This window comes from Manis javanica, chromosome 8, assembly GCF_040802235.1.
Source record: "Manis javanica isolate MJ-LG chromosome 8, MJ_LKY, whole genome shotgun sequence".
NCBI classification, from domain to species: Eukaryota; Metazoa; Chordata; class Mammalia; order Pholidota; family Manidae; genus Manis; species Manis javanica.
Window position 1 is genome coordinate 107232052 of NC_133163.1, and position 17379 is coordinate 107249430.

The 17379-nt window shown below is 37.5% G+C and overlaps 1 protein-coding gene across 1 annotated transcript in view; it reads left to right on the forward strand.

Moving 5' to 3' along the window:
• LOC118972905 (E3 ubiquitin-protein ligase Arkadia-like) overlaps positions 1 to 17379 on the forward strand; it is a 52095-nt gene extending 34716 nt beyond the window's left edge. Inside the window, 5 exon segments of the mRNA XM_073241711.1 lie at positions 1814 to 2133; positions 5501 to 5756; positions 13971 to 14316; positions 16097 to 16222; positions 17244 to 17379. Of these exon segments, the coding sequence (XP_073097812.1) occupies positions 1814 to 2133; positions 5501 to 5756; positions 13971 to 14316; positions 16097 to 16222; positions 17244 to 17379 (1184 nt within the window).

The following is a 17379-nucleotide window of genomic DNA, read 5'->3' on the forward strand; positions in this document are numbered from 1 at the left end:
CTTGTAATATTTAACCTCTCAACTGATGCTAACAAGGTGGTACAAATGCCAGGAGGTAATTAGAGATGAGAAAAAATTTGTAATTTCTTTTTATCCAAGCCCACAGACTTGAAATAAAAAGAAGTTCATGAAATTAGCACAAATTGGCCAGACCTAGAAGCTTGGAGAAAACCAATATACAGGGATTTAGAGTAGAGACACTCTGTAGCAGAATTTAGATCACAGACCTTCCCCCAGGAGAGAATCAGCAAAGACAAGAGAGGACGTGTATGGGAAGGCAGCCCAGGAGAATTACAGGGAGGCTTACTGCCTGCCATTAGACCTCTCAACCAGAGCCCAAAGTACCTCCACCCGGATTCTTTTTTGTGACCGCATCAATTCCCTTCATTGTTTTAACCAGTTTTGGTTGGATTTTTCCATTATTTGTAACGAGAAGATTCCTGATTGGTACCTTGGCCCAGAAGAGATGAGGTAGGTCCTATGAGCCAAATAGGGGCAGGTTAACTCTGGTATTGGTTAGTCTAGAGATCAGACTGGAGCGGTGGTGCTCCAGAATCCTGAGGGCTCTGCGGGGAGGCCTCAGGAGGCACACTGAGGGTGGGAAGGGGAGGACTTTGGGAGCTCCACTCCTCCTATGTGGGAAGGAAAGGACTTTGGGTGCTTCACTCCTCCTATGTTTATTTTTTAAGTAAAACATTTTATCTACATTTTTACCTGGTTTCCGCACAATAATGATTTGAGAAAAGGATGCTGTCTTTTAGATGAGTTTAAAACACTGTGCTAGGCCTTCTGGGAGCACTTTTGCATGTCTTCTGGCATGGAAGAGCATACCTTCAAAATAACTATGGGCATGGGGCAGAGAGCATGCTCAGAACTCATGAATTTCAACCTAGCATATTATCATCTTCTCTAACAACAGCCATGCAGGGCAGTTACTGCTCCATTTAATAGGTGAGAAAGGTTAAATGACTTTCCTAAGGTCACATTGCTCAGGATTAGATAGGCTCACGATTCACACTCAGGCCCATCTCACTCCATGCTTTTTTCCCACTGTTCAGCACTAATTCACTAGTTCAGATATATTGTATATAATAAATAAGTTATTTATCTTACTGCCCTTGCAAAGATGGTCTAATTTTGTGGCCTGTGATTTTTTTAAATTAATTCTCTAGGATTTTCTGAAAGTTCTAAATTATTACTGATTGAGGGGATTTGGGAAATGAGAAATCAGGTTATTATGACACCATTAATTCTACACACATTAGAATTTTATTTCTTACATTCTGTCGTGTCTGAGTTTAGAGACCAGAGGAAGGGAAGAGACGTTGGAGGTTAGTGAGGCAGCCAAATGGGCTCTGGCTTGGTGGTTCTGTCTTCAGAAGATAAGATTTTTAAGATAGTCAGTCTGCATTATGTAGGAATGATTTGTGGTATTAGGGGTTCCTGGAGTTCAGGGAAATTTTGCTTTATTGCATACAATAGAAGGACTCATTTGATATTTAAAAAAGATTTTTAATGCAATTAAAAACAAATCATTTGTTATGGCCCAGGAGGAGATAATCTACTGCCATATTTAAACGTCATGGTAAATATGAGCCTCATACAGAATTTAGGCTTTCAGGAAAATCTCAATGAAGACTGCTGCCTGAAATTATATGATATATATGTTAAGAATATGGCACTATCACATTCTTATTTACAGATATTTGAATTTACTAAACATGTCTTAATTCTTTATTTACTTATTTACACAAACCTATTTTTTACACAGTAATGTGGTCATTTGATTGTTCTTTGCATTTTTGGTTTCAAGATGACTCAAGGAGAACTGCATCTAGTGCTGTAACAGAAATGGGTCCTCCTGCAATGCTAAGGTCCCCTTCCTGCCGCCCCCAGCACTTGCCCTGTGGAGGGTCAGCACAGAACCACCATGCATTAGGACACCCCCACAAACGATGCTCTCCGGAGCAGGGCCACAATTTCCACCATCATCCCCACCCCCATCACACTCCCACCCCTGCTGCTCCCGCCTCTCCCCCCTTTAGTCACCCTCCCCACCCTGTGGAAAGGCCTCCACAGGCACAGCCACCTTGGGGAGCAAACAGCAGTCCTGGTACCAGCTACCACGACCAGGTATGTGGAATTTCATGAGCTTTTCTTTATTTTTAAAAATTGTGGTTCCTTTAGGAGGAAAGAAAAAGCAACCCCATGAGAAATTGTGTATAATTATTTTTCTTGCTCTTCTTGCAAAGATGGCCTAATTTAGTGCCCTGTGATTTTTTAAAAATTAAGTCTCTACAATTTTGTGAAAGTTCTAAATTATTACTGATTGAGGGAGCCAGGGATTTGGGGAATCAGAAATTATCACTATTTTTAATATTAGAATTTTAATACTGCTTTTTTTGTTTTTAGTTAAATACAGGTGAATTGATCCCTGAGATATTATTTCAAATAAAGTATTGAAATTTCAGTGTTAACCTGATTAATAAGAAATTGGGAAAGTTCCCTGTTTTCTTCCCCCTCTTCCACCTGTTCTGGAGCTCCCTGTAATCTACACTCACCTAGAAATAAGTAGCCTTCTCAGATGCAAACCTGTGACATAGTTTCTTGGGAGCAGATAAGGTTTTTAGTTTACAGGGAATTGAAATGCCAGCAAAAAATTATAATTAATCAGTGCATATTATTAGTGAGTGCTGGAAAGGTCAGATAATATTGAATTAGTATGGGGTCAATGAAGTCATATATGCTATTTCAACTGTTGCTGTGTTATGTCTGGGTATAATTGTGATAAAACCTGGATGGTGTATACTTTAAAAAATGAAACGTAATTTCAAGGTAAAGTTGTAATTGACATACGTGCTAGAAGAAAGTCAAAATGAAACTTCAGAGCAGCTGCTTTTTTCTTACCTCATGACCTTGCCTAATGTACTTTCTTCATCTCTTAAATTTTGCTGGTTCTGTCTTCTGGATTTAACAAATTAAAAATAACAATGAATGGTGTTCCCTTAAAAAAAACTAGTTGCTTTATAAGAAATTTAGAAGAGTTTTGTAGGAAATATGATTTAAAGAGATTTTTAGTTGATGCTTTGATTCTGGTAACAGTTCTAAGTATTAGCATCCACTGATCCTCTAGACCTGTTCTACCTCTTAGGAATGAGGAATCAGCAAGACAAATTGTTCAGTCTGAATTAAAGGACTTGCTTAAAAGCAAAAGTTTTTTACTGGAAATTTAGTCCTAAAGGAGGGTTTATAAGTAGAGTGGGAAAATGGTAAAGAATTGGACCTACCAACTCTCGCACATTCATTTAAGAGCTGCCAAAAGGTGCTCCTTTTGTTCACAGAATATCGTTGTTGCTGAAATTACGAAATACACAGCTAGTTTGAGAGATCATTTGTGTATGCAGCATTTTCTATCTGAGTTTATTGCAGGTAGAATATCTTTGATGGTTCTTATTATGAAATTAATGTAACCTATTCACCTGACATTAAGTAGAGGTATGCATTTGGATCGCACACTAAACTTGAGGAGAGTCATCAGTATCGATAATGGGTATAAAGGTGAACAGAGAGTGATGTTTTGAAGGTAAGAACAGTTTGAGACCCATACGTTTGGCAGACTCTGAAATTAGCCACATGCTCATGAGATAATTTCAGACAGTCTCCAGGGGAGACGTCTGCGAGCCCAGGAGGAGGCTGAGGAGTGGGGAAAGGAAACTGTTCTGAGGATCTGTGATCATGTACGTAATTTACGATTAAGTGCCAGATTGTAGATAGGCAGAGAAAGATTGGGGAGGATTAGGCTTCAGAACAGAGAAATCACACCGGTCACCTGACTCTCAATAGCCCTTCCTTCTCCTTCGGAGGTAGTTTTCTCTTTTGAGCAAATAGTTCAGTTAGGGTCGTGCATTGCTTATCGTTTATGTAAAGTAGTATTTGTCATTCCTGTACCTACTTCGCTTATCCTCTTTTCCTTCGAGAATACGAATTGAATGAATTGTAGGAATTGAAAAGAAGAGGGTTCTCTTTGTGGTTTTTTCCCCTTTAATTTTTATTATTTGCGTTTTCTTTTATCCTCCCTTCGTCCAGGACCCTCACCTGACTGTCCTCCCGCTCTGGCGGTGCTCTCACTCCCTGCAGAAGCGATAGGAAATTTGCTCACCACCACAGTCTGTTGATGCTCTAATTCATTTCCCGAATTTTAGCCACAGTAGGAAAATAGGGAAAGAATTATGAACCATACACGTAAATTCACAACCTCACAATCTTATTTTTAAACTCTATTCCCTGAATTAAGGTCATATGTTGTATTTGCCAACTCAAAAGTAAAAGGCCCCATGTTTACTTAATTGATTATGGACGATTCTTCCATACTATATTAGAAAAAAGGAGCTCTTTCTTTTCACCCCCACAGCTTCTCCTGTACCGTCATCCCCCTTCCCTTTGCACCCAGAGCTCCTCTTGTGTCTGTGTCCCCTGAGGAGTGTGGGGCCCATTAGAAATACAAAGGCCCCTGGGGCTCCTCTGAGGACCGCTAGGTGGCCTGGGCCTCTGGGAAATGCATCCGTCTAGCTGTCTCTGTCTCCAGCCCCTCAGCTTCCAGTATTGAACAATTCCTAAATATAATTTCATATAGAACATCAAATCTTTATTTTCTTTAATCACATTTTACAAATCAGCCATACTAGGCGCTGAACAAAAGGCTTGTATTTAAATTACTTAAGAATACAAAGAAGCAATTCTGTTTCTCTAATGTGTGCCAGAGTAGAAGATATAAACTGTAGTTTTTTAAGACTTTTCAAGATGTTGTTGGGGAGAAAGTTGACTGATGAGTAGATAGAATCTAGGCTCTGGTTTATTTTCTAACTTAGTAAATGGGTCTTCCCTGAGATCATATTCCCAACGAAAGGAATCAATGGTTTGATTATTTTTTCAAGTGTAAAAGGTGATGAGACAAAACGAATTTGTGGTTACTCTTGAATAATCTTATGTCCTTTGTTATCTTTGAACTATTAGAGTTTCCATTGAATGATTGTTATGTACAGTTTAGAGATAGGACAGACACGTTTTTACCTAGAACCTTAATTTTTCAGTCATGTTGCTATATTTTCCCAAAGAATTCCTTGGTTACTACTCAGAATTTTGAGGTAAAGGAGACTATGGAAGTGTGATTTTAAAGTTGTTTTTTAAAATGTAGGTAATAGAAGAGATATAGACCTTAAAATAATATATTAATTAACTTTTGTTTGTCTAGTAACATGCGATTATGCTTGATTTTTAAAAGTTGATTATGGATTTTAAGTATATGGTCACTACAATTATTGCAATCCAAGATATGCATAGTATTTTCTGGTGCTTAGGTCTTCACATAGAAAATTTTGCCAATTTCAAAATCTTAAAGATTCTATTTTTCTAGATTACATTAGGAGTACTTTTATACTATAACATGGAACAATGTTTTGACCAAACTTTAGAAAGATAAAAACAGTTCCTCTTTATACAGCAGGCATTGCCAGTAGACCTGAGCAACAGTGGCATCAGAAGTCATGGAAGTGGTGGTTTCCATGGAGCATCTGCATTTGACCCCTGCTGCCCTGTTTCTTCTTCCCGAGCTGCAATTTTCAGCCGTCAGGCTGCTGCTGCCCCAAGTCAGCCATTCCCGATAGATGGTTATGGATCAAGCAGGGTTGTGCAGCCTCAGCCCCAGCCCCCACCACAAGCCTCACTCTCATCAGGTCAACATTATAGGCCACATCCTGGTAAGTATAAATTTAACAGGCAAAGAACTTGAAGCATTGTACATCGCTTCATGAAATAGCCTTTCAGTAATCCTACTTCATAAATTTGTAATATTTTCTTGGCCTAAGACTGGGGTGTATTTTCCCATTTCATCATTCCTTCTCCTTGTGTCCCCAAAACACTCTTCTAAGATAAAAAGGGGGCAGAAGTTGTTTAAAAGGGTCAGGAAAATAAAAAATAAATAACATTTTGTTTATCTTACATTCTAATATTTACATTTTAATATCTATGAAGTTGAAGTACATTGAATGGCACCTCAGATTCTTATTAAAGGAAGTTCTAAGGAATATAGGTTTATCCTTTAGGAATAACAGGAAATTTGAGAGTTCAGCTGTTTCTAGGCACATGAAAGTAAATTTTGACTAAATTCTGAAGCTCAACTAAGGTGTAAGAGATTCCCTGACAGAAAGCTTTGCCAGTTGCAAAAAGGTTTCTATACTCATTTAATGCAAGCAGTTAAAATAGAGTCAGATGTGGCTTTTCAAAAGAAGTTGAAATCTATGAGAAATCTTAAGAAATGAGAAATACCTTTAGACCATGTAACATATTTACTACTTTGTGAAATCATAGGCTAAATAATCAAGTAGAACCTTAATACTTTGTTAAAAAAAACATTGAAAAATCAGGAGTAATCCAAGACGTTATCAAAGAAATTTGCTTTTTTTCTGATTCTGTACAAGGAATAATTTTCAGTTATCTGTCTCCTTAGATTTGTAATTTCACTCCTGTAATTTTTAGAATCTGGGTTCTGCAAAAACAGTTGGAATCAACCCAGAATTTGTCCAGTGAAACCTAGTGAAACATCATTAACCTTTCAATAATGCCACTTAAAATTTTAAATGTAAGTTAAAACATTAGAAAATGAAACAATTCATTTTGCAGATCGTTGATCAATGGGCAAATTCAGTGTATGAGCCCTTGTGTGATGTACAGGCTAGTGTGTAACACTCGTTGATATTCATCTGTATATGTGATTATTTTTAAGTAGGAACTCAACATGTATGGTTTTTCTGCCCCTCCCTTTTAAAAATATTGTACTGAAGCAGTTTATAAGTAAATCCATTCCTTTTTCAATGTCCAAATAAAGAAATAAATGTTTTAGATTTAACTTGTTTTACTGTTATCATAAAACTAATTTGTGTGCATCCTAAGAAGTTCAACTGCAGAATGATGTGAGGTGAGAGGTTAAAGCCCTTCTCCCCATGGTGCATGAATCTTAATGCCTCAGAGGGAGCCCCTGTTTATAGCTTATTATAAAGCCTTTCAGAAATTACTTTTGTACGTACATATGTATCGCCTTTTAAAAAAAAGGGACTGTACCAAACATATTATTTGCCTTCTTTTGATTTTTTGACTGTTTTTAGTCATACGTTTTTGATTTTTTTCTACGTTAGTACATAATAATCTAGATTATTGTTTTATTACCCTCAATATTCCATTGTATATTAAATCAGTCTTCTGTTGATGGACATTTAAATTGCTTGTAGTTTTTGAGTCTGTAAGATAAATTCCTAGGAGTGAAATTGCTAAGTCAAGTGGCATGTTGAACTTTAAGGAAGCAATATCAAAAACTTTTATTTTACTGGCAAAAATGCATAATATAGGGAAGGAATACGTCACCATTCTGCAGTGGTTAGCAATCTCTTTTGTTTAGATAAACAATGAATTACAATGATAGGTGAAGTTTTCACCTCGCACAAAAGAACGGTAACTATGGGAGGTAATGGGTGTGTTAATTAAACTGTGGTAGTCATTTCACAAAGTATATATATGTCAAACCATTTGTACACTTCAAATATTTACAATTGTATTTGTTCATTATTCCTCAATAAAGCTGAAAAAAACTGAAATGATTGTTGAAGAGTTAAATAATTGATTCATCCTGAAGCAAAACTTTAAAATTTTATGATACTTATGAATATTATTTCTTGCATTTTGATTATAGAAATAGAAAATTTTCAAGTGAAACTGGAAAAAATGCTGCGAATTTGAGGAAGGATAGTTAACTGTGGTAAAACAGAGACACTTCCTCTTTTGTGACCATTTTTATTACCAAGAAATACAGAGCTTTGTGACATCTTGGAGTAAAGCATTGATTTGAAAACATAACTTTTAGAAAATAAGTTTAAAACTTTTCTCACAAATTATTGAGCTTAGTGAAGGTTTCCTTTAAGATACTTGCTACCAAGGTTTCATTTGAAAATATGGCTGAATGTTTTCATGGTTACCCACCTTTTACCCCAGCTGAATGAATCAAAAGCATTTAAAACTGAAGGAAATCCTTCTATAATGAAACTAGAGAATGCCCATAACCTATACAAGACTACCAAGAAATTCTTCCAAATAAAATGAAATTCACACTGAAATCTATAAACATATTTTTTACCTCAAATAGATGCATATTCCTCAGAAGGATCTTTCAACAGTTACTTTGAAATGTAAAGATTTAGAATGATGGAAGGGACTAAAGATGGCGGCATGAGAGGTTAGACAGAGGCTTCTTCCTAAAACCACATAGAATATGAAAATATAATTAATACGACAAATCCTGAAAGAGGAACAGGAAAGAGGGCTGTGCCAAACTGCATACACCTGGAGAAAAGAATAAACCTCATGGAATGGTAATGTACCAAAGCTGTGGCCCAGCAGGACTCAAGCCCCTCCCCCACCCCAGCTCAACAGCAGGAGGAAGAGAAATGGAGTCAGGAGGGAGTGGAGGCCTGGGTCTGCTGAATACCTAACTCCGGAGATCTGCTCTGGGAGCACAAACCTACATTTCATGGTGCTTGCGTGGTACTTTCACGATTAGGGGGTTGGAAAGCTAAGACAGGCAGAATTCCTGGAGAGACTGAGGCTCCAGCTGCTTGTGGAAAGCAGGAATCTATATCCAGCTGCCCTGGGACAAAAGAAAGGTGGGCAGTCTGAGAGACTTCCTAACAGCAAGAAGGCTGCTAAAGGGGCAAGGATTGCACAGAGCGTACTGCTCAGGAGAAAGGACAGGTAGACAAAATTATCTGGGTGCACTCTGCCCAGCAGGTTGGGAACTTTCATGATCTTCAGGTGCTCCAGCTCCCTGGGTGGCTATACAGCTCCAAGGACCCCCTCCATGATAGGCAGCCTACTGTGCCTTTCTCCCAGCCAACCCCACCTGGCTCACAAATGGCAAACCCTACCCAGGTGTTAGGCCAGCCAGAGGGAATCCCTGTCTTCAGCAATTACAAACACAAAGCATAGAGGCTTATACCTGTGTGCTAGGCCCACTGGTTCTGGCAGTGGAGGCAGACATAGCAGCAGGGAAGCAGGAAACATCTCTTCCCTACCCCCAGGCACCAATACTGCTCCACTGTGACCCCCAACATTGCTTCAGGGGCTGAGCAGCTCCAGAGAGGTGAGCTTCTGGACACTAGAGGGTGCCATATACAAATATAAATGCCAAAGGAACCTGGTTCAAAGTAAAATTATGAATACAATAGCTGAAAAAGATTCAAATGAAATCGACCTCATGAGTCTTCCTGAAAGCGATTTCAAAATAAAAATCATTAACATGCTCAAAGAGGTACAGAAAAATATTCAGGAACTCGGGAATGAATTCCAGTTGAAGATCCAATTGTTAAAGAGCACAACAGAGGGTGGGTAGTAAAAGCAGATTAGACATGGTGGAGGAGACAATAAATGAAATAGAAACTACAGAACACAAACACAAAGAAGCTGAGGCACTGAGAGAAAAAAGAATCTCTAAGAATGAAAGAATACTGAGAGAACTGTGTGACCAATCCAAATGGAACAATATTCGCATTATAGGGGTACCAGAAGAAGAAGAAGAGGGAGAAAGGGATAGAAAGTGTCTTTGAGGAGGTAGTTGCTGAAAACTTCCACAGTCTGGGGAAGGAGATAGTCTCTCAGGCCATGGAGGTGCACAAATCTCCCAACACAAGGGACCTAAGGAAGACAACACCAAGACATATAGTAATTAATATGGGAAAGATCAAGGATAAGGACAGATTATTAAAAGCAGCCAGAGAGAGAAATAAAATCACATACAAAGGAAGCCCATCAGGCTATCATCAGACTTCTCAGCAGAAACCTTACAGGTCAGGAGGGAGTGGCATGATATATTTAATGCAATGAAGCAGAAGGGCCTCGAACCAAGAATACTTTATCCATCAAGATTATCACTTAAATTTGAAGGAGGGATTAAACAATTTTGAGATAAGCAAAAGCCAAGAGAATTTACCTCCCACAAACTGTTTCTATGGTGTATTTTGGAGGGACTGCTATAGATGGAAGTGTTCCTAAGTTTTAATAGCTGTCACCAGAGGTAATAAAATCATACAGTAAAGAAAGTAGAACAGTTAATTACTAAGCAAATGTAAAATTAAATCAACTATCCCCAAAGTCAATAAAGGGAAAGGCAAAGAGTACAGAATATTATACCTAATATATAAAGAATGGAAGAGGAAGAAAAAGGAGAAAAAAAGAACTTTTAGATTTTGTTTCTTATACCAAAATCAGGCAAAGACACCACAAAAAAAATTATAGACGAATATCCTTGATGAACACAGATGCAAAAATACTCAACAAAATATTAGCAAACTGAATTCAAAAATACATCAAAAAGATCATCCATCATGATCAAGTAGGACTTATTCCAGGGATGCAAGGATGGTTCAACATTTGAAAATCCATCAACATCATCCACCACAGCAACAAAAAGAAGGACAAAAACCACATGATCATTCAACAAAAAATTCAACAAAAAGCATTCAACAAAATTCAACATCCATTCATGATAAAACTCTCAACAAAATGGGTATACAGGGCAAGTACCTCAACATAATAAAGGCCATATATGACAAACCCACAGCCAACATTATACTTAACAGCTAGAAGCTGAAAGCCTTTTCATAAGGATCAGGAACAAGACAAGGATGCCTACTCTCCCCACTTCTATTCAACATAGTACTAGAGGTCCTAGCCACGGCAATCAGACAACACAAAGAAAATAAAAGGCATCCAGGTGGGCGAGGAAGAAGTCAAACTGTCACTGTTTGCAGATGACACGATATTGTACGTAACAAACCCTAAAGAATCCACTCCAAAACTGCTAGATCTAATAGCTGAATTCAGCAAAGTTGCGGGATACAAAATTAATATACAGAAATCTGTTGCATTCCTATACACTAATGATGAAGTGACAGAAAGAGAAATTGGGAAAACAGTTCCATTCACAGTTGCATCAAAAAGAATAAAATATCCAGGAATAAACCTAACCAAGGAAGTGAAAGACCTATACTCTGAAAACTACAAGTCACTCATGAGAGAAATTAAAGAAGATACCAATAAATGGAAACATATCCTGTACTCATGGATAGGAAGAATTAATATTGTCAAAGTGGCCATCCTGCCTGAAGCATCTATAGATTCAGTGCAATTCTTAACAAAATACCAACAGCATTCTTCAATGAACTAGAGCAAATTGTTCTTAATGTCATATGGAACCACAAAAGACCCTGAATAGTCAAAGCAATCTTGAGAAGGAAGAGTAAAGCTGGGGGAATTACACTCCCCAACTTCAAGCTTTACTACAAAGCCACAGTAATCAAGACAATTTGGTACTGGCACAAGAACAGAGCCATAGACCAATGGAACAGACTAGAGAGCCCTGATATAAACCAAACCATATATGATCAATTAATATATGATAAAGGGGCCATGGACATACAATGGGGAAATGACAGCTTCTTCAACAACCGGTGTTGGCAAAACTGGACAGCTACATGCAAGAGAATGAAACTGGATTATTGTTGAACCCCATGCACAAAAGTAAACTTGAAATGGATCAATGACCTCAATGTAAGGCATGAAAACATAAAACTCTTAGAAAAAAACATAGGCAAAAATCTCTTGAATATAAGCATGAGCAACTTTTTCCTGAACACATCTCCTCCAGCAAGGGAAACAAAAGCAAAAATGAGCACATGGGACTATATCAAACTAAAAAATTTCTATACAGTGAAGGACACCATCAACAGAACAAAGGGGCATCCTACAGTATAGGAGAATATATTTGTAAATGACATATCCGACAAGGGGTTAACATCCAAAATATATAAGAACTCACATGCCTCAACACCCAAAATGCAAATAACCTGATTAAAAGCTGGGCAGAGGATATGGAGAGACAATTCTCCAAAGAAGAAATTCAGATGGCCAACAGACACATGAAAAGGTGCTCCACATCACTCATCATCAGGGAAATGCAAATTAAAACCACAATGAGATATCACTTTACACCAGTAAGGATGGCCAACATCAAAAAGCCTAAGAAGAACAAATGCTGGTGAGGATGTGGAGAAACAGGAACCCTCCTACACTGCTGGTGGGAATGTAAGCTAGTTCAACCATTGTGGAAAGCAATATGGAGGTTCCTGAAAACACTAAAAATAGAAATACCATTTGACCCGGGAATCTCACTCCTTGGAATTTACCCAAAGAATACAACTTCTCAGATTCAAAAAGTCATATGCACCCCTATGTTTATTGCAGCACTATTTACAATAGCCAAGATATGGAAGCAATCTAAGTGTCCATCAGTAGATGAATGGATAAAAAAGATGTGGTACATATACACAATGGAATATTATTCAGTCATGAGAAAGAAACAACTCCTACCATTTGCAACAACATGGATGGAGCTGGAGGATATTATGCTCAGTGAAATAAACCAGGTGGAGAAAGACAAGTGCCAAATGATTTCCCTCATTTGTGGAGTATAACAACAAAGCAAAACGGAAGGAACAAAATAGCAGCAGGCTCAAAGACTCCAAGAAGGGACTAGTCATTTCCAAAGGGAAGGGGTGTGGGAGGGCAGGTCTGGAGGGACGGAAATGGGGATTGAGGGGTATTATGTTTAGTACACATGATGTGGGGGGTCACGGGGAAAACAGTGTAGCACAGAGAAGGCAAATAGTGAATCTGTGGCATCTTACTACACTGATGGACAGTGACTGCATTGGGGTATGGGTGGGGACTTGATAATATGGGTAAATGTAGTAACCACATTGTTTTTTCACATGAAACCTTCATAACAGTGTATATCAATAATACCTTAATAAAACATTTAAAAAATAATTGAGAATGAAGAAATGGGGGAAGCCATGTTTGTTAAGGGCTGATTTCCTTGGCCGGCTCCTGGCAGATATGCTTCTGTCATCATGTTAATGAAGTGTGGGGGAAATGGCCTGGGGCGGAGGGGAGAGAGAAGCAAGAAAAGGACATATCCACAGTCTTGCCCAGAAGGACTACAAGTCCCTTTCTTCTCTAAACTGCTCTATTAACCAGGAAATTATAAAGGAAAACAAGGTTTATATGTTTATAAATGTGTAATTAATGCAGTTGACTACACAAAAGGCAACAAACCTGTGTATGGCAAAATAAAATTAACAAAAGACAGTTTGGAAAAATGTTTACAGCTTATTATGACAAAAGCTTCCCATTGTATATAAATCAGCAAGATTTATATACTTGTAAATCAGCAAGAAAAAGGTGAACAAATAGGCTAAGAAGATGAATAGATAATTCTGGGAAAAAATGTAAGTGGCTAATAAATACAAGATTTTTCTCAGATTGGCATGTGAGGACTGAGTGATAGTAGGGGGTCTTCAGGGACCCCTGTGTAGTGGTGATAGGTGTATTGATTACGGTAACCTTTTGGGCAGGGTCTTTTGTCAACTGGTATCTGAGTTTATATTTTGAGACTCAGAACTACTTATAGGAAATTTATTCTACAAAAACTGTCCATGAATGATGTGTGCATGTGTGCATTCATGTATGTACATGTACAAAAGAAGATCAGCACAAGAGGGATCATACAGATATTTATTCCAGCATTTGGGCTGTTTTCAATTTTTATCAGTGGCAATATCTTTGATAAATTTTGGTACCTTCCTATAGTAGAATGCTGCAAAGCTGAGAATGAAGTAAAACTGTATATTGACATGAGAAGATATCTAAGATTATTCAAAGAAGAAAATGGGTTGCAAAATAGAACTGAGCAGACTCAAGCATTGATAAAGTATTCATAAAAAATTAAAAATACACTAATATGCTTCTAAAATAGAAATATATAATAGCAATTTACACTGAACTGCATGGTGCCTATATTTTCCTTACAGATGCTTCCTTGACAAGACCACTTCATCATCAAGCCTCTGCCTGCCCACACTCTCATGGAAACCCCCCTGCTCAGACTCAGCCTCCACCTCAAGTGGATTATGTTATTCTTCCTGTACATGCTTTCCATTCTCAAATACCTTCTCATGCAACATCTCACCCCGTGGCAGCCCCGCCCCCAACTCATTTAGCCAGTACAGCCGCACCAATCCCTCAGCATCTTTCTCCCACACACCAGCCAATTGCACATCATATTCCAGCCACTGCACCTCCAGCACAGAGACTTCATCCTCACGAAGTGATGCAGAGGATGGAAGTTCAAAGAAGGAGGATGATGCAGCATCCAACGTATGTTTCATGTTTTTAAAAAGATAATCACACATTATTCCTTTTCCTTCTATTCCCATTGGTTTTTAAAACTATAAAATCATTAGAAGCAATGTAATTATACTAAACCACCAGTTCACCAGGTTATTCCTTACTAGCCAAAATCTTCGTCTGTCTTACCCTGAGTTGTAGGTGTTGACAAAAATTTATGTCAGATTAGTTAATGAAACCAAACCATTTTCAGGATACAACAAAGGGTCTTTTTTTTTTAAAACCAGTCTCTGGTTTGTTTCTTTTTTCAGTTTCCATAGTAAATATTAATGTTAAAATTGACGAGGAACAAGATACAGTTCTCAAATATTTAGTTTGATTTATTATGTGTTACCAGTCAGAGGGAAAAAGAGTATTAGCATTTTTCAGCTGACAGTGAAATGTCTTTTTCCAATGTCTTTAATTTAGTTTGCTTATAAATTTAAATATTATTGTATTACCTAAACATGGGAACACTGTAACTGAACATTTTGCTTTCTTCTGAAAATTAAGAATCTGATTTTCTACCTCAGTGCAGCAAATACTGTTGTTCATATTCTGCCTGCTTGTTTTTGTAAATACAATTTTACAGGAAAACAGCTACCCTTGTTCATTTATGTATTGTCTGTGGCTTCTTGACACACTTGACTAACATGAGTAGTTACAAAGACTTAGTAACTACTTAGTACTGCAAAGACTAAGTTGAGTATGGCCTATAGAGCCATCATACTTAAGTATTTGGCCCTTACAGAAATGCTTGCAAGTCACTTAAACTAATTAATGCTCTACCACTTGTGTGACTTCTTCCTTTAGTTGTAGAATTTATGATTATATCCAGACTCTCTGATGGTTGTTGCCATTGTAATATAGTAACCCTTTATATAGAAAGTTGCCAATGTAACATTAATATTTTCCAGTATCTAGAAGATTACTTGTTCTAAATTGTTAAGATTAAACATTAAGTAGTAACCACAATGTTGCTCATGCGAAACCTGAGCATAAGATTGTCTATTGAAGATACCTTAATAGAAATAAAAAAAAAGATTAAACATACAAAATCTGAAAACGTGTTAGAAGCTAATAGAAAATAAGAATGAGACTATAAAAATGAATCACTGGAACTTTTATTTAAAGTACTCTTTGTTTAGAACTCTGCTTATATTTGTAAATTTGACTGACTTTAGAAAGAGAAAATATATTAAGCTGGAAGACAGAATAAAGAGTGTGAATGGAGCTAATATCAGTTTCCAGATGTGGAACCTCTTCTTGCATGTGTTTGAAATAAATGCACAAGGTTAAAATTTTTTTCTCTTAAAAGATTTATCTTTTAAAATGGCTGAATATTACTACAATATAAAAGTAAAGCAAAATAAAATACTTCGATTTTCCTGCCTTATGTGTTTATAGAAATGTCTTGTTCCTATAGCATTTGCTGAGGTGTTTAATTTTTAAAATTTTATTTCCATTCAAATTCCTATTATTTAAAGTATCTACCATAAAGTAGGTATATCAGAAAACATTCAAATTGCCTTTTTCCTTGTATAAATTTGAATTGGAGGTATTGTAAGAAATGAGAAGTTTGTGCGGTTATAATTTCTTGATTTTATTAATCATTAAATCTATGTTACATTTTTATAATTTGTTATCAGAGAATGAATTTCATGACTGATCTATAGATGTTTGTAATATTAATACTAGGTTATATTTTCTATATTAAGAAATAACCAATTACTCTTATTTCCGGTGGTCTTTCTGTGTTCTGTGTTTCCAGGTGGGCACATGAGCAACCCCCACCTCACCCGCACAGGATGCACCCAAACTATGGCCGTGGCCGTCATATTCATGGGCCTCAGACTATGTCCTCACATCCTCTACAGGCTCCAGAGAGATCTGCCTGGTCAGTATCTTGTCTGTTTCAGCGATATGCCCAGTAACTTGTGGTCAAACTGCCAGAGTCAATGCTTTATAGTGGAATGCCATCCAGGACGGTGCTGTGGAGAAACTGAATTCAGCTTAGGTGTGAGGCACTGCCTCTGGGCAAGTTACAGAGACCTGGGGAGGAAATAGTAGGAACTTGAGTTCTGGGGCAGGGGCCATGTCACACAGGAGTACAGTGTTCTGTTGTCCTTCAGGGGTGTCTACCATTAAAGCCAGCTCACTAAATAGATCCTACTTTTCACAACTTCTTTATACACCCTCCCCGTTCTTAGTACTCAGATTGACTTCCTGCCTCTAACCCTGGCCACTGACAAGGGAAAACCAGCTTGGGCTTCCTAGTCTGACGGTCTTTACTAGAGAAATGGAAGCAGATGTGCATTAAGGTTCTACAAAATTCATTTTCATTAGGCAGTCATTGAGATCTTGGTCCACCGTAGCTTCTGAGGCAGAACATAAAATGAGAATAAATAAATGGAGATTTGACATTTACCAGGTTTACTCTTTATAAAATTTTGTTTACCCTTGTCTTGTAAGGCACAGATGTGTTTGTTGTTGTAATTATCTTTGAAGCCAGCAACCCAGAGACACTATTCAACAAAGAAAAGTCTTGGGAGCATCTGTAACATTCACATAAACAAACAAACAGAAAAACCTTCTAATTTGTGTTCTCCTCAAGTAGAATCAGACTTTTAGATGGGAAGGAACCTGTTCATTTTGTTTCCTTTGTAAGATGTGAATGAAACTCAGTACAGTTGCTTTGCTCCTTGTAATTACAAAATTGAATTTTCATGTTTTAATTTCTGAATTGAACTTGAGATTTTTTAGTTAAATCTTAGGGCCTAAATTATCTTTGTCTCAGCTGTGTAAATTAAGAAGCTTTAGATAACTTTAAAAAATGTAAACATGCTCCCCCATTTCTATTGATTATCATAAGACACTGCAGAGATGGTTAAAAGCTAAGCGTTCTCCTCCTTTGTCAGGGACCTGGGAATTGAAGCCGGAGTGACTGCAGCTGCTTATACACCTGGAGCTTTGCATCCCCACTTGGCCCATTACCATGCACCACCTCGACTTCATCACTTACTATTACTAGCTCTTCCTTTAATGGTAAAATAA